The sequence below is a fragment of the Cydia fagiglandana genome, chromosome Z (assembly GCF_963556715.1).
Source record: "Cydia fagiglandana chromosome Z, ilCydFagi1.1, whole genome shotgun sequence".
NCBI lineage: Eukaryota > Metazoa > Arthropoda > Insecta > Lepidoptera > Tortricidae > Cydia > Cydia fagiglandana.
Genome location: NC_085959.1, coordinates 28,952,675 through 28,976,418, shown reverse-complemented (window position 1 = coordinate 28,976,418; position 23,744 = coordinate 28,952,675). Strand labels below are relative to the sequence as shown.

General features: G+C 38.0%; 4 protein-coding genes and 1 long non-coding RNA gene across 35 annotated transcripts in view; 3 read left to right on the top strand and 2 right to left on the bottom strand.

The window, feature by feature from the left end:
- The first annotated feature begins 425 nt into the window (after positions 1–425).
- On the top strand, positions 426–6,843 carry LOC134678991 (transcription factor E2F7-like). 2 transcript variants are annotated; one of them, XM_063537759.1, is made up of 4 exons: positions 426–490; positions 643–903; positions 3,266–3,599; positions 3,693–6,843. In XM_063537759.1, exons 2-4 carry the CDS (start codon positions 719–721, stop codon positions 4,179–4,181), a joined length of 1,008 nt encoding a protein of 335 aa, XP_063393829.1. In that variant the 5' UTR covers positions 426–490; positions 643–718; the 3' UTR covers positions 4,182–6,843. The 2 variants fall into 2 exon arrangements, with proteins under 2 accessions (XP_063393829.1, XP_063393828.1); XM_063537758.1 differs by having other exon boundaries at positions 426–903.
- Positions 6,838–12,477, bottom strand: LOC134678994 (prenylated Rab acceptor protein 1). 2 transcript variants are annotated; one of them, XM_063537763.1, is made up of 7 exons: positions 12,388–12,477; positions 12,061–12,300; positions 11,245–11,347; positions 10,937–11,040; positions 10,469–10,553; positions 9,610–9,718; positions 6,838–8,354 (listed from the first exon to the last, which is right to left on the bottom strand). In XM_063537763.1, exons 2-7 carry the CDS (start codon positions 12,150–12,152, stop codon positions 8,254–8,256), a joined length of 594 nt encoding a protein of 197 aa, XP_063393833.1. In that variant the 5' UTR covers positions 12,153–12,300; positions 12,388–12,477; the 3' UTR covers positions 6,838–8,253. The 2 variants fall into 2 exon arrangements, with proteins under 2 accessions (XP_063393833.1, XP_063393834.1); XM_063537764.1 differs by having other exon boundaries at positions 12,082–12,300.
- A 649-nt stretch (positions 12,478–13,126) lies between these two features.
- On the top strand, positions 13,127–15,405 carry LOC134678255 (uncharacterized). Its single transcript, XR_010100169.1, has 2 exons — positions 13,127–13,865; positions 13,961–15,405. It is a non-coding gene; the product is annotated as an uncharacterized LOC134678255 (long non-coding RNA).
- A 1,697-nt stretch (positions 15,406–17,102) lies between these two features.
- On the top strand, positions 17,103–19,293 carry LOC134679505 (RNA guanine-N7 methyltransferase activating subunit-like). 4 transcript variants are annotated; one of them, XM_063538460.1, is made up of 4 exons: positions 17,317–17,388; positions 17,467–17,684; positions 17,865–18,030; positions 18,829–19,293. In XM_063538460.1, the coding sequence occupies exons 1-4, from the start codon at positions 17,355–17,357 to the stop codon at positions 18,864–18,866; spliced, it is 456 nt and encodes a 151-aa protein (XP_063394530.1). In that variant the 5' UTR covers positions 17,317–17,354; the 3' UTR covers positions 18,867–19,293. The 4 variants fall into 4 exon arrangements, with proteins under 4 accessions (XP_063394531.1, XP_063394530.1, XP_063394532.1 ...); XM_063538461.1 differs by lacking the exons at positions 17,317–17,388; positions 17,467–17,684; positions 17,865–18,030 and adding an exon at positions 17,103–17,231; XM_063538462.1 differs by lacking the exons at positions 17,467–17,684; positions 17,865–18,030 and having other exon boundaries at positions 17,349–17,388.
- A 573-nt stretch (positions 19,294–19,866) lies between these two features.
- Positions 19,867–23,744, bottom strand: part of LOC134679503 (TLD domain-containing protein 2) — a 125,770-nt gene continuing 121,892 nt past the window's right edge. For all 26 annotated transcript variants that reach the window (XM_063538439.1, XM_063538447.1, XM_063538438.1 and 23 more), the window contains 2 exons: positions 23,330–23,435; positions 19,867–23,000 (listed from right to left, as the gene is read on the bottom strand). In XM_063538439.1, the coding sequence (XP_063394509.1) occupies positions 22,865–23,000; positions 23,330–23,435 (242 nt within the window). In that variant the 3' untranslated portion in view covers positions 19,867–22,864. The remainder of the gene's footprint in view (positions 23,001–23,329; positions 23,436–23,744) is intronic.

Genomic DNA, 23,744 nt, shown 5'->3' with positions numbered 1-23,744 from the left:
TTTGTAAGTCGATAGTCGGCGTTTAGCCGTTTTCTTCCCGCTGACAAAACCGAACAATGTTAAATATAATTTTCCTTGTGGTTTTATGTACGGTTTTATCGTGTTTTGAAAATATTTTATACATAAAACTTGCGGTTTTTGTTAATAAAAATATACATTGACAGAAGTTTGTTTACTTTTTACAAGACAGGTGTCAAAGGATTGATTGCCATATAAAATTTAAAATGTTAGTTCCCGTTTCTGCCACGACTCTTCTCTTTCCGCACAGACTCTATAGGTGTAGTTGAAGTAATTTACAAGAAAATGTACAGATTATATATTTAACTCTAAAATTTATTAGAGAAAAAGTATTGTGTATACTACAAAAAATGTATTTATATCATGTAAACTAGGCCTAATGTTCAAGCCCGGGATTCAAGAGCGGTAGCGTAGCAGGCACGCTCACAGCTCGCGCGCATTTGCCGAAACTGTCAAAAATGTATACAGAGAGGTTATTATAGTGAATAATCAGATTATTTTGTGCACCATGTTTTAACATTTACAATCAAACTCAGCAACAATATTGCTATTGCAATTTATTATTTTGAAATACTCTCTTTACTTTACCTATTTACAATATTACTATTTACATTTGGTTTTCAGCCAACTAGATTAGAGTTACTCGTTAAACTACCCGTATATTTTGTGGTCTAGGATTATTACAGAATGTTATCGCACAATGTATGAAGATGATAACATAACTTCCACCCCCAAGCGCTGTGTGCTAACTGAAGTCACCAACTCTACCAATGTGTCTCCCACGGCGAATTTGAAGTTGTTGACGAACGTTGCGCTGCTGTACCCTACTCCGCCGCCGAGCACCATCCACCGCAAAGAAAAGTCACTTCAGATACTATGCGACAGGTTATATTCAACGATTATTACTGCTTATATAAAGATGCATCCTCTTTTTGAGTTAGGCTCCAAATATGTTTAACATCTAGTCATTGGTTCTGATATGTGATGATAGCACCTGTAAAGGACTTCTTTTGTTGTACGTTTCTAAATACATTCTAGCCAGTATACTTATCTCATCAGAAACTGCCTTTAAAGCTTAGATATACTACTCAAAAGAAAATAAGGGCCAAATGATAATCCTTTAAAAGAAGTTGACTATATTATTTCTAATACATTAACGCATTCACTGCCAGAGGGCGCAGCCTAGGAACACTCTTGTATGATGGTGAACGCACATGTGCATCGGGGGCAGTGAATGTGTTTTAAGTATGTAGTTATCAAGATTAGTTACTTATTAGAGAAATTAGTGATAAAGATTTTGCCAATAATTCACACACTACAGTACTACAATTTTTTAATTATGAAATGCTTGATAGTATTTTTGCACTATTTTAAAGCTATTGTGATTGTTTCTAAGGTTGCCTCCAGAATCTCGCGAACTAAATTGACAGGTCAATGTGCACAAATGATACCACAGTTTGGCCAGTGCTGTACATATCGATATTTTCGAAAAAGTTTGAATTAGAGAATATCGCTAGAATTCACCGCTAGCGGCGCTACTGTTGCTCGGTCAGATGAAATGTCTCTTTAAGTAATTTAAGTTATTTTACAGATGTTACTTGGTATTTCGAAAATTGTAAAATTTTATAGTAATAGATACAAGGATATTGGATAAACATATAATTATGGATCAATCTCATCTACCGGCCACATTGCATACAATTAAAACACCAATTTTAGATTTATGGCGACAACCGCGAGCTCTTGAAATAAACAACTTGCCCCCAAACCTGCATTGCATACTAACACTGAAATTTGTCAGTTTCACATCCACACCTCCTGATTTGATCGGTAACGTCACAATCTTACAATCGAATCAACCACTTTTCTCGTCACATTCATACAAATTGAAATCGTTTGTGACCCCTTTATAATTATGACATGGATGAATAGGTAGTAGGTGCATTTCCTACTTATCGATATCATTTTATCGACATATACCAGTGACTATTTTTTCTTTGCTATTCCTGGTATCATTTTATTTGTCAAACTCATGTCAATTTAGTTGGCGAGTTTCTGGAGGCAACTGTAAATGCTGTGACAACTTACTACAAGTTGGTTATAAACCTTGTAAGTCCCAGTGTTCCTTCTTCCTACTTGTACAAGTACAAATTCAATTGGTGTTTTAAACTTTTATATAAATATAAAAGAAAGTTCCAAATTCAAAAGATCGAAAATTGCTTTGCAGTATGTAAGGATAACCTGCATATTTTGGTCAAATATTAGTTATACCTACATGTAAGTCACAAAATCAGTCAAATATTCATATGCATTTTTATAAATAGTGAAGAAGGACCTTAAGAGCTACCAATTTGACCTCCATGTATGCTAGAAAATACCTCTTATTAGGATGTACCTATAAAGATCTTTACTTAAAGGGTTATTCAAATGATTTCAAACAGGCTATTCACATATTTATTTAGTTGAATAATAACTTGACATGTTTCAATCCAATTTGAAGATCCATTAGCAACCAGCCGTTCAACCAGATCCTAGCCCACCCGTGGCGGCGCGTCCAGAAAAGCCGATTCCCACCGACTTGCCTGTTTTTGGACATTTGAGCAGAGTTGTGAAGGAAAAATTAAGCCAAATACCCCTATTTGGCTTAATTTTTCCTTACAACTCTGCTCAAACGTCCAAAAACAGGCAAGTCGGTGGGAATCGGCTTGCCTATGGATATGTTTGACGCGCCGCCACTGTAGCCCACAGTACATGTTGTGTGCTTGATCACTAGAGAGTGTGCTGTTGGTACTCTGGTAAAGGATCCTGAAAACTATAATATTTATTTAACAAAATATATCAAGTAATTAATCTACTATATCAATATATGTGTGTAATCTCATATATTTTTAACAACAAATATCTGAGTCACAATTAAACTGCTGATGCTGTGACTTGATGCAGCAGTTACAAAATTGATTCCATATTTGTAATTGTTTTTTTGTATTTTTTGGTTATTTATTGCTTATAAAAATTTGACAATGTAAAAGTGCCTCTATGGCATATTAGCAGAATAAATAATTGAGTTTGAGTAAGAACTGTTCAAGTATCTGGTTGCTATTGTTTTATTGACGAGAACTTATTTAAAATAACAACTTTTAATATTGGTGAAAATGTTAGAATATTATCTATCTTAAATATTTTCGTCACCTCATTGTGTAACATGTGTGATAATGAAGATGATGTGTAAGGCTCGGTATGGTTGCAGATTCCTTACCCTGTTCCCCCTGTATGGGCACGGCACGGTGGAGATCCAGCTGGACAGCACGGCGGCGCGGCTGGGCGTCGAGAAACGCCGCATGTACGACATCATCAACATCCTGGAAGCCATGCAGTGTGCAGTCCACAAGCGGAAGAACACTTACCTGTGGCATGGAGGTTCAAGACTGAATTCCTTTTTGAAGATGCTTAAAAAGCAAGGGGAGAACCTGAGACTGTCTGCGGCTCTGCGCGGGAGAGCTCCGAAGCCACCCGCTCCCAAACACAAAACCCTGGGAGTATTGGCTCAAAGATTTTTGATGCTTTTCCTAGTAGAACCACCTGTAAGTATTTTTTCAACAAAACACTTAGGAATTATGCATAAAATATACAATAGACCCTAACTAAAATTACATAGTATATATTTTTATTTTCAGAATACGCTTATAAATCTGGAGATGGCTGTGAGAGTGCTGATCGACTCATCTAACAAAACCAAAACCTCCCTCTCACCAGAAATGCTAGACCGTCAGCACAAATCAAAAGTAAGAAGGCTGTATGACATCGCCAACGTCTTTATTTCAATTGGTCTCATTGAAAAAGTGTCAGGAAACTCAATTTTAAAGAAACCTGTTTTCAAATATGTTGGGCCCTTCAAAATGAAGAAGGCAGATAAGATGGTGATAAGTACTTCCTCTCCGCTGACCCCCCTCACCCTCCCGGGTAGCGAGCAGCGCATCACGCCTTGCCACGTGTTCTCCGGCAGATCTAAACGGAAGCTAGAGTTCTCCAGCACGCCCGGTAGCAATAGGGAAACTCCATTGGGCGTCACTACCCCACCTCACACTCCTTCCCATAAGTGGGACGAAATTTTATTGGTTGCCGACATGGAGCTCACTAGAATAAACAACGGAATTATTTTGTAAAATTGTATTCATATGACTTGGCTAAATATTTTTCTAATTAATTCTCCGTCCACGTTAAAGGTCCATGTCCGCAATTAGGGCCTACATTATTTGCTGTAGGAATATCCCAGTATGCACCAAAATGAAGGGCTTACTTTCACTAAATAAACCTTAGCCATGATCATGCTCGCGATACAAGTTCGGAACTCTTCTTCAAATGATCTCATTGACAATCGTTTTATTAAAAAAAACAACACAAACAAAAATTTCAAAAACTACAGTTATTATTAGATAGTATTTAAAAAAGGGTTTATTGATTAAGGTGCAGTAATATGCTCAGAGAACGGAGTTTGAGAAAAGTCGTAGCACTCTCTTTGATCACAATACGGTTGCCAAAAATGTAATTAACAATCTTGAGGCCTTTCGTTCGCTTGGGACATCAGCCATTCGAATCCAGTTCAAGAATGGATATTTAAAATAATACTAAATTGAGTACCAACATATAGATCATCATTCAACTTCCTTGATGGCGTAAGGGCTTATTAGTATTACATCTCGATGCGATCGCAGGACACTTAGTAGAAAAGTCGGTCCACGGATGCTACCATCCTAGTTAGCATCCTAACAGGATATTTATATTTTACTAGGTACAAACAGCAACACTCCTTACTGTACATCGATGGACCTTATTACATAAGGCATAAGGTCCACCGATGTACCTACACAGTTAACAGTGTGGGTGATGGTACCTAATATTTAGGTATTTTATTTTATTAGTAGTGAACACTAAATATGTTTTAGTGGTAACTACTGCGAAAAAAATACCACTAGCTACCACTGGGACCAGGTGATAAAAAATCTCAGTTGTTACATCTTGGTGGTAACTTGTGGAAATAATCCAAACAAAATTGTTTAAAGAAATGTGCTTTGTATTAGCTGTCCATTGCATAACAAGTTTTTTTGTACTTGATGTAGACCACCAGCTGACTGCGTTGGCAAGGTAGCTGCTTGTCATTTTGTGGTATACATTAATAATAATTTGATATGACTTGGAAACATGAACTTTAGAAATGTTGTTTAGTAATTTTACGACAAACTGCATTATATGAATTTGACCTTGAAATGCGTAAGACCCGATTTATACATTGATTAGGATTAAGTGAGAGTTCGTACATTTGCTGATTTTTTACCTTGACATTTAAAACAATATATTCACTGGCACGGTGGCACGGATCCGTGCCTAGCATACGAGGGGTTACCTACTAATGGCAAATGTTTGAACTTGCACTTAACATAATAAATCGGACCTAATTCGTCTTCCAAGAAAAACTTAAGATTTAAGTATTTAATATTATTCCAAACATTGAACAAAAAACAATAGATGTAATGTTCCTATGTTAAAATTTTATTATTGTTGCTCAGAAAAGAGTTTAATTAATTTCAGAGACAAATAATGCAATTAGCAAATTGTTGACTTAGAAAAAAATCCTTAATTAATTATTAAGTTTGTAAGACGTATATAAATAAAAAAATTAAATGAAGTATATAGTTGTTGGGTTGCGCCGCTCCCGCTCTACCGCGAGGGCGTAGGGCGACTTAGCCACGAAGCGAACTGGGCGATGCAAAGACGAATCTTTTTCGATTATAATAGTATGTAGTTAAATTTGTTTCGAGTAAGCACAATGTTATATAAAAAATTAAAAGTATAATACACGTCCATATGTTTTGTATGTGTACGTATTTAGTACGTACAGACTCGTTTGGATTGCTCATACCATGTACGTGCACCATTGTCAAGCTAGGCCGCGTGCCCTGTCGCCGTGGCACTGTACCTACTTGTTCAACGTAACGAATACTTCACCTGGCCACCTGGTCACCAGCCCTCTTCACCTCTATGCTTAACCGCAAGTTAGCTCCTGAGGCGTAACTCTACATTTTTGTATTTTTATGAAATCCTTTCCGTGGAAAGCCATCTTAAAGATGTATTGTTAAAGTCAATGTAGGTTATAATTTATAAAAATTTACCATACCTTCCAGTGGGACTTATTGTCTCGAGAGGGAAAATATTTTTATCATATTGTTTTATACATAGACATTAATGAATCTATTGTTACAATCCTTACATACAATACTTATAAATAAATATTATACCTACTTTAGATACTGCTAAGGGAGGCTTCCTGTGGCACAATTCCCAAGACTAGCCGTTCTTCCAGCTCACAGGTCGTTAAACCGGTTTTAGTTAAACCTCTGTTGTTTATAATTATAATACGATATGTGAATACACCGCTTTAACAGCTCGCAATACCAGCGAAAAGTCTAAGATATTTCGCTGGCTATGTTATTTATGAATTATTTTATTTTATTTCTGAAATGCTAGTAAACAAAATCACCGCACGAAACTAACCATCAGCGCTGACGAATGTCAACAAACATACGCATGCATAATTGCGTACATCCTTCACTGGTACATCCATACATACACACAGGATGGTGGAGCTACGATTCACTTGGCATGAATATATGTAGGTAGTCACAGTGATTACGAGTATTTTATTATTGCGGTTTCAATTGTGTGCATCCAATGTTTCAAATTAGTATATAATTTTAAAATATTTAAAGTTGCTTTTTATGCTCTATTTGTTGCTAAGCTGTATCTGTAATAATAAAAAATACATTAAATGATGCAATGTGTTTTATTTTTTAATATTTTATAGGGACCTCATAATAACTGATTTTATCAGTAGTTAATAACAAATATACCTAGTTACGCCAAAATATATTCTTAACAGTAAAAACGTGATATAAATAGGTGTCTTGATAAAAAAAGATAGCCACCGCCATTCAATCGCAGTTACATTCTCTTTTTAAAACGATATTCTGAAATAATAATATGACCATTCAAGTAATATTGTCAACTGTCATGTAATTTAACCTTTTCGACGCCGTGTCAAACAAAAACTGTCACGCGGACGCCACGTCACGTCACCGAAGTGTCAAAACTGAAATTGAACTTTATGCACATGCGCGTAGGTCTATGTTGCTCTGTGGTCTGTGACCGATTGATCCGTCTTTGGCGTTGGACCTGCGGTGCGGATATATCGGTCATTGGCGTCCAAAAGGTTAAGCATGTCGTTTTAAAATGAAAGCGTAACGTGGCGTAACTTTGTCAACGTTGAATAAAATTGATCGTTGAGGTGGTGGCAATTGTGCGGTAGATGGCAGGCTTGATAAGTTGAAGTTAAACCCGTCCGTACATACAATTTCATGGAAGATGGGTTAATGTCAATGTGTGATTTTCTGTCTATGCCGACACAAATTGCTACCAGAGCCACGATCTTACACTATAGTTCGTTTTTTTTAGCATTAGAAATAAGGTAAACAATCTTGATGTGTCTTTTAATTGAAAAACACATTTTAAAAATAAGTTACAGCAAATATGTAACAATTATGAATCTAATACAATCATTTATATTCTTTTGCTTTCATAAGTAATAGTTTTTGATTTTAAAAAAGCGTTTTTCAATTAAAAGACATGTCAAGATCGCTTACCTTCTTGCAAGTTCTTTCTAATGCTAAAAAAAACGAACTATAGCTCAACATTGGCTACACGAATTGCTGTTTTATTCCCAGTATCAAAGAATTATCTATTGTTATGACTCCTCTACACTATCGGCAATGACGGTCCATTAGGTACAGAATCGGCGACTTTTTAGCAACAGTTGTATTGGAAGGGATTTTCAACAATCTTCTAAATACCTGTTGCACGGCTTTTACATACATAATTCTCTCTTTTGAGCCTTACCAGGATACAGATAATACTTTTGTTTTTCAAAACTGTGTGAAATTAATAAATAAGTATAAATAGTTTGTGATTATACCTTTACTTAAATAAGTTATATAGGTATGTTGGTGGCCTCTTCAAATCCGTAGTTTAATTTCATTACATGTCCTAGTTCTCAAGTTACAATTTTATAAAATGTTAGTAAAAGATTACACACATGGATAAACATAGTTGGTGTGAAAGGGTACGGTTAATTTACAGAGTGTGGTTCGTTAAACATGTAGTGGCGCGTGTGAGGCGGTGCAGGTGTCACACTTGCTCTATCATGGGGAACTGCTCGTCTTCCAGGGGCGGGAGCGACTCCGCGTCGAACAGGCCCGCGTGCAGCGCCACTATCGTCACTGTTGCACCTGCACAAAATATATAGTTAATGTTAAATATGTACCTAGGTAATCTTTGCGAGGCTGCGGCGACAAGTGCGAGCCGGACTGGCCCACCGAGGGTTCCGTACAAACTTACCTATTTATTCCTTTTTTACAAATATATAGTTTTGAGATTTTTCCCTGTATTTACCTGTAGCTTCTCTTCTTGTACTATAAGATGATATTACTTGCCAAATTTCATAGCTCTAGGTCATCGGGAAGTACTATTTAATTCCCTTGAGAGTGTCGAAGTATACGTTTTTTGCGGCATAAACGGCCGTATGTTATTTTAAGCTAACTTCGAATTTGATTTTTTCACAGCTTTATGGACTTAATTTCAACTCGATACTTCCACGCGCTACCTAGATAAAGGGTCTTGATTTTGACAGACAGACGGACGTAAGAACAGACAGACAGCAAAGTGATCCTATAACTGCCGACTGCCTTATAGGCTATAAAGCAGTCGGCAACCAGCGGCCCGGGCCGCATGCGGCCCGCGAACCTCTCACTTGTGGCCTGCGAGCCTCCCTGGCTATTTTTTTTTAAGTAATATTGACAAATGACAATGTCTGATAAAGTCATAAATATTAACAAAGTGCGGCCCGCGTCCACTTCGTTAATTGCTATGTGGCCCTTGGCTGTTAAAAGGTTGCCGACCGCTGCAGTATTAGGGATTCGGTTTTTTTTCCTTTTGAGGTACAGAACACTAAAAAAACAACCGGGTTGTTCTCAGTTGTTACCAAAGTAACAGATGGAAGTTTTTCTCATGTGTTATCACTGGGAGCAACTGAGAACCAATCCCAGTAATTGTCACCAATTCGCTTTCGTGGTAACTACTGGGAATTTCTTTTCTCGGTAGCACAGTATAAAGGCTCCGTCACACAGGCGCGTTTTGCGGGCAGGGCGTGAGCGTTTTATATGTAAAAGCGGCACGCCCCCCCCCCCCCCTCCGCTTACGCGCCGCCCGCAAAACGCGCCTGTGTGACGGAGCCTAAAGTGATCATACAGAACGGCCACGCACCGCCCCGCCCCGACTCGCATTACCTCGCCCCGCGACTGGCCGCGACATGAATCTGGCGGACTTCTGGCGTCCTCTCAGTAAAGCGACTTACCCACACATACACAATGACGCGTGTACAGACGTGCCGCGCACACATATAATCGCAAATGATTTTTGATGTATGGCGCGTCCGCTCTGTGTTGGTAGTTACAATATAGATGAGACAAGTAGGTAAGTAGGTACCTAAAACCCAAAAGACCACAGCCCCGACGCCGGCGAACCAGCAGATAGCCATCGACCCTGCGGCTGCGACTGCGTATTGCTGCGTTTTCGTCAGCTCGTAGCTTCCGATCTAAACCAACAAGTAGCAGAAAAAAAATATGATCAAGAAAATAAAAAGTTGAAAGTATACTAAATACTTAATAATATAAAATAAAAAAATAATTACAAAGTAGATGGAGGTAGTTTATCATTCACAAACATTATAATTACGAATTATTAGTTGATTACTATGGACTGTAGTGCAGTGAAATGCAATCCTAGTATGAAAATTATAAGACATCAATCGAATATACGTTATTCCTACTGATAGCGTATGTTACAAATATGCACCCAAATACATATGTATGTAAACACGTTATTGTTTATTGTACATAGTGCAGCAGTACACACGTACAGTCACCAGCAATAATATGTTACTCTTCGAACGCCGCAAAAATATTTGACACGCTCTTATGACTCTACAAGTAAGATCGTGTCAGATATTTTTGCTGCCTTCGTTGTGAAACATATTAGGTATTGCAGGTGAGGTGACTATACCTAGTACATACATACAAGTGCAGTAGTTCAGGAATTCAGGGGGTCATTCAATCCATGTTTTAAGTTAAAGTCAAAGGTAGTCAAACATTGTAAAAACAGTCATGCTTACGTAATAAATGAACAGCTCATTAGACGTGTTAAGATTGATTTGTTAGTTGTAAATATTTCACTAAAATTAAATATTTTGCACTTACTCTTGGCTGAAATTTAGATATCAATAATTATTATTAATTTCTAAAATGAACTATTAATACAAATATATATGTGATGTAAATTTTCTCACCTTCCATGTATTTGGGCCAGCAGTAAGTTTCCTGTAGCCAAAGAAGCTAGCAACCATTGCTATAAGTAGAAAAGGAGACGTAATGCTGTAAACAAAATATTACACTTTATAATATATGAATATGATATTTATTTTCATTTTAAGCAGTTCAGTTAGCCTAGCACAAGGGCGGCGCGACAGTATCTCGCCTGTGAGATAATGTCCATCCCTCTCTAATTAGGTCTTCGCGGGCTTGGTTTCCGCAACTCGATGTCATATTATTGCGCCTATTTTCGTATTTTGCGTGGTGGGCCCTCTAATTAATACAGTTAGAGAAGATCGAGTGTTCTATGAAAATTAGATGAGAAACAATGGGAATAGCCGGGTCCACACAGAGCGTATTTTGCTCAACGCCATTTTCTCGCGCGTAATATGCTCGCTTTGTGTGGACCTGACTAATGATGAACATATAAATATCAATGTACTCACAGACAATACAAGAACAACCCTAGGAAGACCATGAAGTAATTGGCTTGGAAATATTCCACATTTCGGTAGATACGGCGAGACAGCCTCGGCAGTGATGCTGGAACCTAAAATACATATTGTGATAATTTAGCTACTTGATGATTTTTTGGTTTATTTGAGATGCCCACTACGAAAACAACTCGCTTACTTATATTTCTCTGTTAGAATATCAGCTAGCTATTGAAGCAATACAAACATTAATAAATATATTTAAAATAAAAAATGTATTTGGGCTATTCTTTAATTTCTTTAAATTATTAAATAAATACCTTAAAGTTTTCTGTTGCAACAAACTGTGTCCAGGGTCTTCTTGATGCCAAGAAACCCATCAACAGTGCTTGGCCACCACCACTACGGATGTGTTGCATCAGCCTTGAAAGCAGAGCAATATGCAATCATTGTCAAGTTGCACACAATTCAACCTACCCAGCTCTTCCTATTTTGTTTGGTGAGATAGAGATAGAACACAACTTATTTGGCTTAAGCGACATACCTTTAAACAAGCAATTCTTGTATATTTATTTATTTATTTTTTTGACGGAACCCTTTTGGAAAGCGCAATACTTGATGGAACCCTACATTGTACGTAAAATTTAACCTAACACTACATAAAAAATTTCGATGCGACTAAAGCATAGTGTTCTAAATTCTTGCAGAACCCCTGCAGGGATGTAGGGTTCCGCAGAACACACTTAGAGTATGGCTGCTCTACACAGAGTAGCAAGCATTTGATACTTCCTAGAAAGAGCAAGTAGACTAACCACTCTCTAGGGAGTAATAAACTTTACTCTCCAGGGATTAATAATCAATATTATGCCCATAAAAAGATCATACCTTAATAAAGTAATTTCAGAGGTTCTGCAGGAGTAGCTTAAATCATCGTCGCACAATAGAAAGACGAATAATAAAAAAAATGTATTGTTCATTTTAAGCAACAATTATGTACTCATTTGAAGAAATGAATAAAATTAAGACAAACACTACAAAACTGGTAACAATTACAAATCAACTCGATAAGCAAACCATAAAATTTCCGCTACAAGCGTAAACAACACAGCACACGCAGTAAAAAAGTGAAAACTTACAGTTCCATGTCATTCACATACTTATGAAATCCTTTCTTTTCAGTCGCTGCGTTCATTTCCCCGGATAGGTCGATATTCACATTCTCGGACATTGTGAAGCAGTTGTAGAATTCTATGTATTTGATTTAGACCAGATTGGTATTTCCCGGACACATCAACATGCAAACAAAATTTGCGCGATTACTACAATGCGATTGCGGTTCTTGATTGGGAACGTAAGATTATCGTAAACACCAATCCCTATAACAAGTAATGCACAGTTAAATCAATCACAGATGTTGTATCCTTCATTTAATGTAGTAGTAATATAAATTTAAAAAATATTACCAAAATACTGTCTAGTTGGCTCGTTAAAATGATGATTTTTCTTTACGTCCCGCCCCCTTCCCGTATTTTGACTTTTGTCTGAAATTTGACAGTGACAGCAGTGTCGTTCATGTGTCGATGTGTCGTTCGACCATAGATATAATATACTAAAGATTACGTCTAAAGCCCCCCATTCACACTCCTACCTTGTAGTCCGCCTCGCAGGACTACGGCGTAGGATATAGCTTACACACCCTCCTACTGCCGGCTACATACGTAACGATAAATGGTTGCGATAAAACTGTGCAGTCCGACTGTGCAGATAAATCGAACCGTGTGTATGACAAATCATTACGATAATCGACAACGATTTGTCATACACACGGTTCGATTTATATCATTACGATAATCGACAACGATTTGTCATACACACGGTTCGATTTATCTGCACAGTCGGACTGCACAGTTTTATCGCAACGATTTATCGTTACGTATGTAGCCGGCATACGTTGTAATTCGCCTTGCAGGACTACAGAGCAAGAAATAGCTCACACACAGGATTGTTTTGCCGTCCACCATCAGTACTGCTCATGTACTGGCTATAACCACGAAAATCGAAGTTCGCAAATTGCAGGGATTTTTCTCTGTCACTCTAATTACGCCTCCATTGGAGTAAAAGAGAAAGATCCCGCAATTTGCGAATTTCGGTTTTCGCGGTAGCCGCTCTGCTTCGTTTCTCACAAGTGTCGGTCTACTTAAAGTGGTAACAGACTATCGCACCGGACCGCGACCTTGGTGCGGTGCGGAGCATTTATCGATAGTCTGTAAGCTTCCATCGCACATAATTATTATTAATAGCGGTGCGGTGGGCATGCACGTCGCACCAACTGACAGGTAATAATAATACTGGTGCGCTCCGCACCAATTTCCATAGTGTGTAAGCTGCGTCGCACCGTTTGACAGCGGGGCTACCGCGAACTACATTCGACGTCTAACCTCTCTGTCGCACTTATAAATTCGTACGTAAGTGTGACAGGGAGACAACACGTCGAAAGTGGTTCGCGGTAGACCCTCGGCTTTCATTTTCAGTGGAATGTTAAAATACTACTATGACGGGAGTACAGCGATTTTTCTTGCTAGGTTTATAATTAATTTTGTTGATATTCTCTACCTTTCACCATTCACACTGACTCTGGCAAAGGCCCTAAAGGCTGCCATTTCTCTAATATAATATATATATATATCATGTGATCAACATGGAGCCCGAGATCATAGGTGACGCGGAAAGACAATCCATCATTGAAATCTTGGAATTGTATAAAGATTTCCCATGGTTATGGGACTTAAACCACGCCAAATATTTTGATAAGGACGCTCGCTCGCAATCATTCGAAGTCCTTTTAGAGTGCTACCAAAAATACTTTCCCAATACAACGGTCACCGATATCAGGAAAAAAATTGAATACTTAAGATCATGTTACCGGCGGGAGCGAAAAAAGGTTGGTAAATAAATCAAGTTTTTTTTAAATTGTATTTAATAATGTACCAAATAAAAACAATAAATCATCACATACAAAAATTTTGCTAACTTCAGGTGGAGTCCAGCAAGACTACAGGAGCTGGCTCAACGGAAATATACCAACCGAATCTCTGGTACTACCCATATTTAAATTTTCTGCAGGAAAAAACGGTTCCAACCACAGTTCCAGTTGACAACTTTCCAACAAAGGATGTTGAGGTAAACATAGGTAAACATTTCTAGAGTCACCAGAATCTACATCCCAGCTTTTGACACACACAGTGCCTTCTCCGTATCTGTTATCCCCTCCTAACCAAACTCCCTTCCTACCTGCCTGTCCTTCCCAAGTGCCGCAACAACCATCAACAACATCTTCATCATCGCAAAAATATTTTCCTCCGTCATCACCCCAGCAATCCCAACATCCATCACGATCACCAGAATCTACATCCCAACTTTTGACAGCGCCTTCGCCGTCTCTGTTATCCCCTCCTAACCAAACCCCCTTCGTCCCAGCTTGTCCTTCCCAAGTGCCGCAACAACCATCAACGCAGCCTCTATCATCATTACCTCATAGGAGTATTATTCTCCAAAAAAATAATATATTCAGAGGAGAGTTAAAAGACTTAAACAAATTTGTGATATTAAAAAAATAGCCTCATAAGATATGTTAAGAAAAATAATCAGAGGAGAATTAAAAGACTAATAAATAATTAAAAATGTATCTGATTTTAGAATAAGGAGATATCTCAAGGAGATATTATAAAATATATATTCAGAGAGAGATTCAATCAAAGCCTTTAATAAATATCTGACTAAAAATATTGTCTCTTGACACATAGGTATGTAATATATGTAAATGTATGAGTATATTCTGACCATCCTAAATTTTCATTCCAAGTTACTTATCAAGTATGGATAGCTTATAGGGATGTGTATGCATTCTTATTGCAACGTTTGTGCATAGTTAGTGTAGTCAGAGTCTACTCAGAGGCGAATCAAAAAAAGACAATTAAAGATCAGATTTTTATAAAATAGCCCCTTGAGATAATATATTATGTTAGGTAACTATATGGGACAGTAAGCTGCAGAGGCTACCTTTTCTCTGCAGCTTACTGTACTATTTACACTTTTAATTTTCAAGTCCAGTCAACCTATTTGATTTCGGTACCCCTTCATAATGTGGCAAGTTATGAAGTGGCCCCGAAATCAAATTGGTTGACTGCACAGTTTTCACATTTTGTAACTATTATTTGGAAAGGGTCTAGTGATCCTACAAATGTTAGCCAGTTTAGTGAGTCATGGGGAGTCTGTATTTTACTGACACTAATATTATTGTTATAAATAAGTATAAGTAACATATATTTCTTCCCTTTAATACTGCCAAAATTGGTGTGACAGAGAGGTGACTGATAATAAAATTACTTATTGTTAATTATTATTAGGTATTTAGTATGATCATTCTAATTAGGTGCCATAAAAGCTGTGATTCATAAATAATAATAATTAGATTATTAATAGCATATTGTTTTATTTCTCACATTAGGTACCTACACATGTTTGTTGTTGACACAAAAGTTGCTGTTTTATTTTTTTATTCCAGATACTAAAAGGTTTTCTAAAGTAAAAGTAAGGTAAACATACTAGTACTCGACATGCTATTGCCCGATAGATGACACCTTGCTGTCATCGCTATTGACAATGACTTGAGTTTCAAGATGACATGTACTGGGACCGCATCGAGCACCAGTATGTTTACCTTATGTCAAATATGTTCCAAAGTAACACAGCATGAAGTTGGTGAACCTTGGTAATAAATCTATGTATTCCTAAGGTTTACTAACTTCATGCTGTTTCTATTGATACTAAGTGCCAAAAATATGTACACATTACCTAAATATATAGCGACCTGTCTAGCCTAGTGGTTAGTGACCCTGCATATTAAGCTGATGGTACCGGGTTCAAATCCTGGTACCGCCATTTACTTGGGTGATGACCAGGGAAATGAATTGTTTCATTTGTTATACACAAAGTTAGCTACATAGGTATGACAAAAGATACAATTGTTTCACCTTTATATAGTCTTTGAGAGCTTCAAAGATAGCTTGGCAGGTCTCTGGTATTATTTCTGAGAGCAGTTGGGACGATATGCTCGTGCAGAATTTCAGTTCTCTTAGGTCTCTGCCAGACGTTAGATATTTTAACGTCGCCAACAGCCTCTCTTCGGCTGTCACCGCTGCCCTCAAATGTGTATCTTTTTTTGTAATATGTGGTTTGACTAAACTTAACAGCTCCTGAAATAAATCTGGTGACAGGCGGAGATATATTTTAAAATCTTCGTCATCCAGCTCTCTAATGAGCCGTACGTGACTATATGCCTTTCTGTCTCTTAGGTAAAATTTGGCCCATTCCTTTCTCTTTTTCTTTTTAAATATAGGTTGAGTGGTAGTGGCAATTGTAGCCACTATCAAGGCGATTTTAGTTTGTTTAGATAACACTGGAGGCATTCTTATTTGAAAACATACATTCGTGGTGTCATAGCAACTGGACGGCAATGTAGCCAGTTGATGAAATAAAAATATGCAGGTACAATGCTTCAAAGAAACTGATTTGCAAAGATTTTCATGCAAAACTATGGATTGTGTTGTTTTAGGCTCTCTACCTACCTCTAAAAAGCAAAGCCGCATTGAAGCCCTTAAGATTTAATTTAAAATGATAAAGGATTCCATTGCAAAAATTTGATGAAAAACACGGAAATATGGGACACTTGGCAACACTGGCGCACGTGTGCGGCAGTCTGTAAGCTAGGATCGCACCGTTTTGACGGTCCGGTGCGATAGTGTGGAAGCCCACGGCAGTAAAGCAATTCCTAGAACCGCTCCAAGGTCGCGGTCCGGTGCGATAGTCTGTTACCACTTTTACTCTTGAAAATGTTAAGCCCCCTCCAGACTATGCGCGTGAATCGCGGGCGAAGCCGCGAACGCGAGTGTGGAGTCGATTTCGCTGTCTGCGAAAATCGACGCCACACTCGCGTTCGCGGCTTCGCGCCGCGATTCGCGCACGAGTGTGGAGGAGGCTTTACATGCAATTTAAAAGAAAGAAATTATAGATCTTTTGCTATTCTATTCGACGAAGCAACTCGGATAATTTCACCGAAGACTAGGCAGTATGGCCTTTGGTCTTAGCCTGTCCAGAAAGGACGGAAAAAAAAGTAAATTGTGATTGTGACTTTGACATATTTTGATAGCTGCTATAATTTACTTTCATTATTTCCATTCTTGAATTACTCGGATCAGAAAGGTGTATAATTCCAGAAAACGGAGTCATTTACGTTCTTTATATCAAAGTGAGTGAATGCTAATACATATTATTCGGTATTACTAGATTTACAATGAACCCAACTTATATATTGATATTCGTTTGTACATTAGAAATAGGTACGATCATTTTGAATAAGCCTCACCCTCGAATGTCCCTGGAAGCCGGTGGTAAAAACTCTACAGGTAAATTTTAGTTACACTACGATGTTTTTTTATTGAACTGGAATAATTAGTGGTGGTTAAGTTGATCTATAATTTCAGGTTGGCAAAACCCCGAAAATATTTTGTGCAGAGGCTGTGGAAGTCAAACGTCTTCGTCTAATTTCATAATATCCAAATTAAGCCCGTCCTCACACTATGCATTCCATGACACGTTGTTCAATAGAGAAATGGTTCTTGTACAAGTAGTGTCACACAATATCATTTTTCAATTCCCTGTGATAACCACCACTCAATCTACATGTCAAGGTTATGGGGAGGTATGTAAGTCAGTTATCACGCAATCTTATCTTAAATTATTTAATGAAACATTAGTCTTTTTGAACAAAAAACAAAACATCTTTAATTGGGTTCAAAATACTTAATAGCAGATCGGTAAATTTGTGTATTCCTAACCTTTAAATTATATTATAGAAGTTCCTATAATTTGCATATTACAGTGGCAGGTTGATAATTCATGGTTCCCTGGATATCGCTGGAAGCTCTGCATTTGCCCTGATTGTGGAGAATTTGAAGGCTGGATATTGGAGTCTATTAATCCTGGAAGCCCTGAATCACCAGATGAAGTTTTTTGTTTAGTTCTGACATCAGTGATTGGAGAATCTTGTAACTATAATTTGGATTGCAGGGGTTATTGTGGGAACTTGTGTTGTTTCTTCAGAATGGGAGGATATGGTTAGCTATTTGTGGATTGTGATTGTAGTATAATTAATTTTGCTTGTTATCAGATATACAACCAGGAAAACATGTTGATGTTTGCTTTTTGTGTTGTTGTTTACCAAATTTCTTGAGTCCATTTTGCAGTTGTATGTCTATTTGATGATCATGTTTCATTCATGGATACATCAGTTTACTACATGTTATGAGAATATAGATGACTGACTGATCTGTGTTTTTACGTCCTTATTCATGATTTGATTCATGTATTCATCAGGCTGGTAGTTTTACCATAAACTATGACAATGTAGGGAACATATTGTGTTGTGTTTAGGTACTTTTGATCACATTTGGTTTATGGCTTTATCAGACTGCTAATGACAAGATACCACTGCAGATTTTCATAACATTGCCAAACTAAAAACAAAATTAAACATTGTTCTGTTTAACAGACTTAACCATTCAAACTCCATTAAGCATTAAGATAGTAAAATATTTTGGTGCTCAAACAAGCACCCATCAGAATCAGAATGGGAATGGGAATGTTCGAGTCGGAATGGTTGCCCTTCAACCAAGTTAAACAGTGTGCTTTGCATTTCGAATACAATCGCTTTTGCTTATTTGAGCAATACTTGGAAAACGAAAGATCTGTTCCACACGGTTACAGCCCTAAATATAAGCCACATATCAGAGACAATAAACAACCTTTAGTGTTAATATAACAACCTAAATTATTTTTTTTTACAGTTATAGATTCACTGGTCAAGTTTCCTGTTGACTTCTAAGGACTATGGCTACCTCGGAGCATTTATCTGATCAAGATCAACAATTTTTGGCCAGTTGCGAAGAAGAACTAAAAGATAGATATACAGAAAATGATGAAGCATTTATGAAGGTTTTTAAAGCGGAGCCGAGTCCACCGCCTATTATAGAATCATGGTGGGTGCCGAATAACGGCGGGCGGCGGAACGACCGGCGCTTCAACCGCCGCAACCAGCCGTACTCGCGCGACGGCCGCGACGGCCGGGACGGGCGCGACCACGGCCGCGGCCGCCACGACCACGGCCGCCACGACCACTCGCGCTCCTACGACGACAGGAGCTACGGCCACCACAGCAATCGCCCACGACATTACTAGCTCACTTTTGTTTAATCATTCATAAATGTTCATCCATATATTATGTATTACTGAATAACAATAATAAATAAATATTGTGGGACAATTTTATTACACACAAATCGACCTAACCTCAATAGCCGAGTAAGCTCAATATCAATGCCTTGTGCTGTTGGTTGTAAACAACGATATACAGTTTGGAAAAATAAGTCGGGCCCTGGAGGGAAACTACCTTAACCTTTTGGACGCCAATGACCGATATATCCGCACCGCAGGTCCAACGCCAGACGTATTAATAGGTCACAAACCACAGAGCAACATAGACCTACGTGCATATGCATAAAGTTCAATTTCAGTTTTGACACTTCGGTGACGTGGCGTCCGGGTGACTGCTTTTGTGTTTGACACGGCGTCCAAAAGGTTAAATCCTTAAGCTGGCTCATTTTACTTAATAGAGACATTCCTTTATTTTTAAAAAGCTAGCTTAAGGATTAAAGGTAGTTTCCCTCCAGGGCCAGACTTACCTTTCCACACTGTATACTTATATAGACATAAATCAGGAGCAATCTGTCATGAACAGACAAATGCCCATAAGGTTTGAATTTGGGGCATTCTGCTTTCGTAGGCAGGGTTTTATTATTGTATAAATACTAAAAGAAAACACTAAATTTTCTCAAAATAATATACTCTCAATTATTATGGCTTTGCTTTACATTTTAACAACTTATAAATAACATAATCATCACAAAAATTATGCAACTACAATAATCTTATAGTGAAACTCAATGTGAATAAATAAATATATTTAAATTTGTCACAGCTACTCAACAAGTCTAATTATTTATAAATTTGTAACAATAATAACTTATGCAGACACCCTCAAAACAATGTGCTCTCTCTGTATATGAAGTCTGCACGGTGCACGCGGATGGCAGCGCCAGCGCCGTAGGTGCACCAACCGGTATGTATTCAATATTGCATTTATCCGATATTATTGCTTCTGATAGGACTAAAGTATTTCATTATGCCTGCACATTGCTTCAAAATATTCCTTCACAATAAATTTACTACTATTACATAGGTAATCACAATAATATTATTTTGCGTGGCTTCTCGCATAATATAACTCCAATAATCTCAAAAAGGAATAGTCTGTAATATACATGAAAAGCGTACAAGTAGTGTAAGAGGCGGCTCGACGCGTCGGCGCCGGCGGCGCTCGGAGCGCACTTACTCCACAAAAGTAATGCTCTACGACCAGATAAATCTGAGTAACATCATGCTAAGTGACACGATTACTAAGCACAATGACGATTATATTCATCAAGCCCTCTAATATAACTATTTTTTTACTAATTTAATATTAAATATCAGCTACTCATTTCTGTACTGAAGCGTTATATGACAAAAATAATTGTTTACACTCTGATATTATAACAAATTTTACTTCTAGCCTAAGTCAACATATTATAATGAATGGAACAAACTTGTGAACTGTTCTTTAAAATAAACTTACTTAGCTGTTCACCGTTAGTACAGTGACAACAAACCAGAGTAGGTAATAAAATCACAGAACAGTAATGCTCACTAATATAATAATTATTATGACTCGTAATGATGAAAAATTAAACATAAAACCATGGACATGAAAATCTTTGTTAACATAATAAAAAGGGAAAGGTGCTACAGTTATTACTTATAAAAGGCATATGTAATAGACATTCAGATATGTTATATTGTTCCAGACTCTTGAAGTATACTGATGCTGAACTGCACATTCTTAATTTTTACCTGTCTCGGAGTTAGTTGAATATTTCAACTAATGAGTTTAATTCCTTCTTGTCGATCGTCGAGTACGAGCATAAGTTACCAGTACCTGATGGGAGACCAATACATATAAAAACTCAAAATGCGCGTTTCCCCGGAAATAAGATGCTAGATCGATTTTTCGCCCCCGTAAACCCCTAAATAGCAAATTTCATAGTTAGAGCAGTTTCTGAGATCCCCGAAATATATACAAGAATGGCTAGTTTAAAGGTATAAGATTACTCCCCTACCGGGAATGGTCTCTCTCGGGAAGGTGGAGTGTGCGGGAACGTCACGTCCCAACTCATAGGCTATTACAATGTCATTTGACTGCAACACTGTACTGGTCTTATTTTAACCGCCTTAGACTGATATATAATTAACACATACAAAATTTCGCCGCGGTCTAATAAATAAGACAAAACTTCGTGTAACTTCGTACCGCCGGCGACACGGGTGGTTGAAAGGTTGAAATATTTATTTTTCGCGTCTGGACTGGTCCCAGAGAAAACACGTATGAATAGAAGAATTGAGAATGTGCAGTACGCCGACTTAGGGGTTCAGATAAAATAAACGGCTGTTGATTAACGAAGCCGTTAGATTCACCACTTATCGGACTGTTTCCAGACTGACAACTCACTAAAAACTACTGAATGCAGTAATTATAACATACCTATGTTAGAAATTATATTTTTAGAAATTTAGTGATGACGATAATATTAGTTATATACGGTAGTTGTTCTAGGTTTATCTAGTCTGAGGTGGTTTATTTGAAAAATAACTAGTATTTATTTATGCTCAAGAGCAGGGGCTAACCACAGAAGTGGTCATTCTCTGCTCAAAGTTATATATAAAAAAGTATATATATTATAACAAAATTGTTTCAGTACAGATCCACCGAGAATCAATGACTTTAATCGGCCTAAGTGAGTTGGATCAATCAAGAGTGAATTTTCCATTGGACTGTAAAGTGGTAGCCACAAATGCACTTGCGGCAGTGCAGGCAGGCAGCAATAGGCAGTGCCTTTATCAGAGAGCAACCCAACGCTCATTAATTGAAGTAGCTTGTGCTCAGCCATATAAACTCTATCAGAATCGTCCGTGAGTCCAGACAACTCTAAGTTGTACACCGTCACTGTATGCTACCAGCAAGCCCTTTCATAATTCCCGTAACACCTCACTAAAACGGCTGTTCCTTAGTTATAAACTTGCTACATAACATTATACATTGATTTTATCGTAACAAATACGTTTTTAATATTTTCTTAATAACAATGCACAATAGTAATTGTATGAATTGACACGTAATCAGTATTGGGCTGGTGGCGGTGCGGCCGCGGCCGGCGGACTCGGTCGCGCCGCACGCGAACTATCGACGTCTACCCCAGAGCTCTGCTCGCGCTAGCAGCTCTGCCATCTTCTACAAACCGTCAACTTAGATACGAGTGACAATTGACTAGGATTAATGCACTTGCTCTACTCGCGAGAGGTCGCCCGCGCCCGGCTCCGGGTCGACGCTCCATCAGAACACGCCACTAAATTCGAAGAGAATCAAAACATTGGTCAGGTTTACTTTAGTACATTTGACTAGAAATGCGCTTAGAAGTTTCGATATATTGTCTTCGTTGCGGCCTATCGATGTCATTCTACGCCAATCGAGTCACGATGCGAGTACAAAATCGTTCTCAGACTCATCGGTACTACAGTCGAAAAGACTGACTTGTAAAAATGTCAAATCTTTATAGCAAATTTCATAAGATAGTCTAAAGCTTATGTGGTGAAGTATGAGGGTGGAGCGGCGTGACGGCGACGGAGGCTCGGGCGCGGCGAAGGAGGCGGCGGCGGCGGCGGCGCGGCCGCTCAGATGAAGGTCCAGCACTCCATGATCTTGACTATGAAGTCCTCGCGCGTCGTCAGCGGCTCGTTCCCGTATGTGGTGCAGCGCTGCGTGCGCCCCAGGTACAGGTCTCCGTCCAGCCACAGACCGAACTTGCCGCTGCGAATCACCATTACATTATAATTTATCGATTACATATCAAAAACTTTTTTATACTCATGACGTTATTTGTAATTGTTCGTCTAATGTAACAAACCGTCTATAATCATTTTCATCATTTCATCATCATCTGTTTGTTAGAAAGAGACAAAATTTTATAGAGGATTGTAAGAGGTTGCTAAATTTTAAGAATAAGGCTTTAAGGCTGGTTATGGTGTGATGGCAATCATTATATTTTAAACGTTTAATTTATAATATTATGCAAGAGCAGACGCCATCAAAACCTACATTTTGAAATTTAGCCAAATACTCAGCTCAGTAATACTCACTCGCCAGCGCCAATGGAGATGTTGTCGTTGCTACCACGAATAAAATACATGTTGTCGCCTGTCCAACCCCAATACTTGAATTTGGTTTTCACCGGTGGCGTTTGATCTGTAAATGCAAAAATAATAAATAGGGTTTATCTTGTATTTGTAATGTAAATGTTGTAATAATCTCGAGTACAGTCAACTGTAGAAATATGGGTGTAGCCAACGTATTCAAAAATATGTCCCATAGTTCTTAATTCGCTGACATAAGAGCTATGGAACATATTTTTGAGATGATTTGTGCACCCATATTTTTCAAGTTGACTGTACCTCCAACGTTATTTATGGCATGGCATACGATGTCGAAAATGCAAGTTACATTCGTTTATATTACATTTATAACTAATGCTGCCACGTATACATGAAAATATAT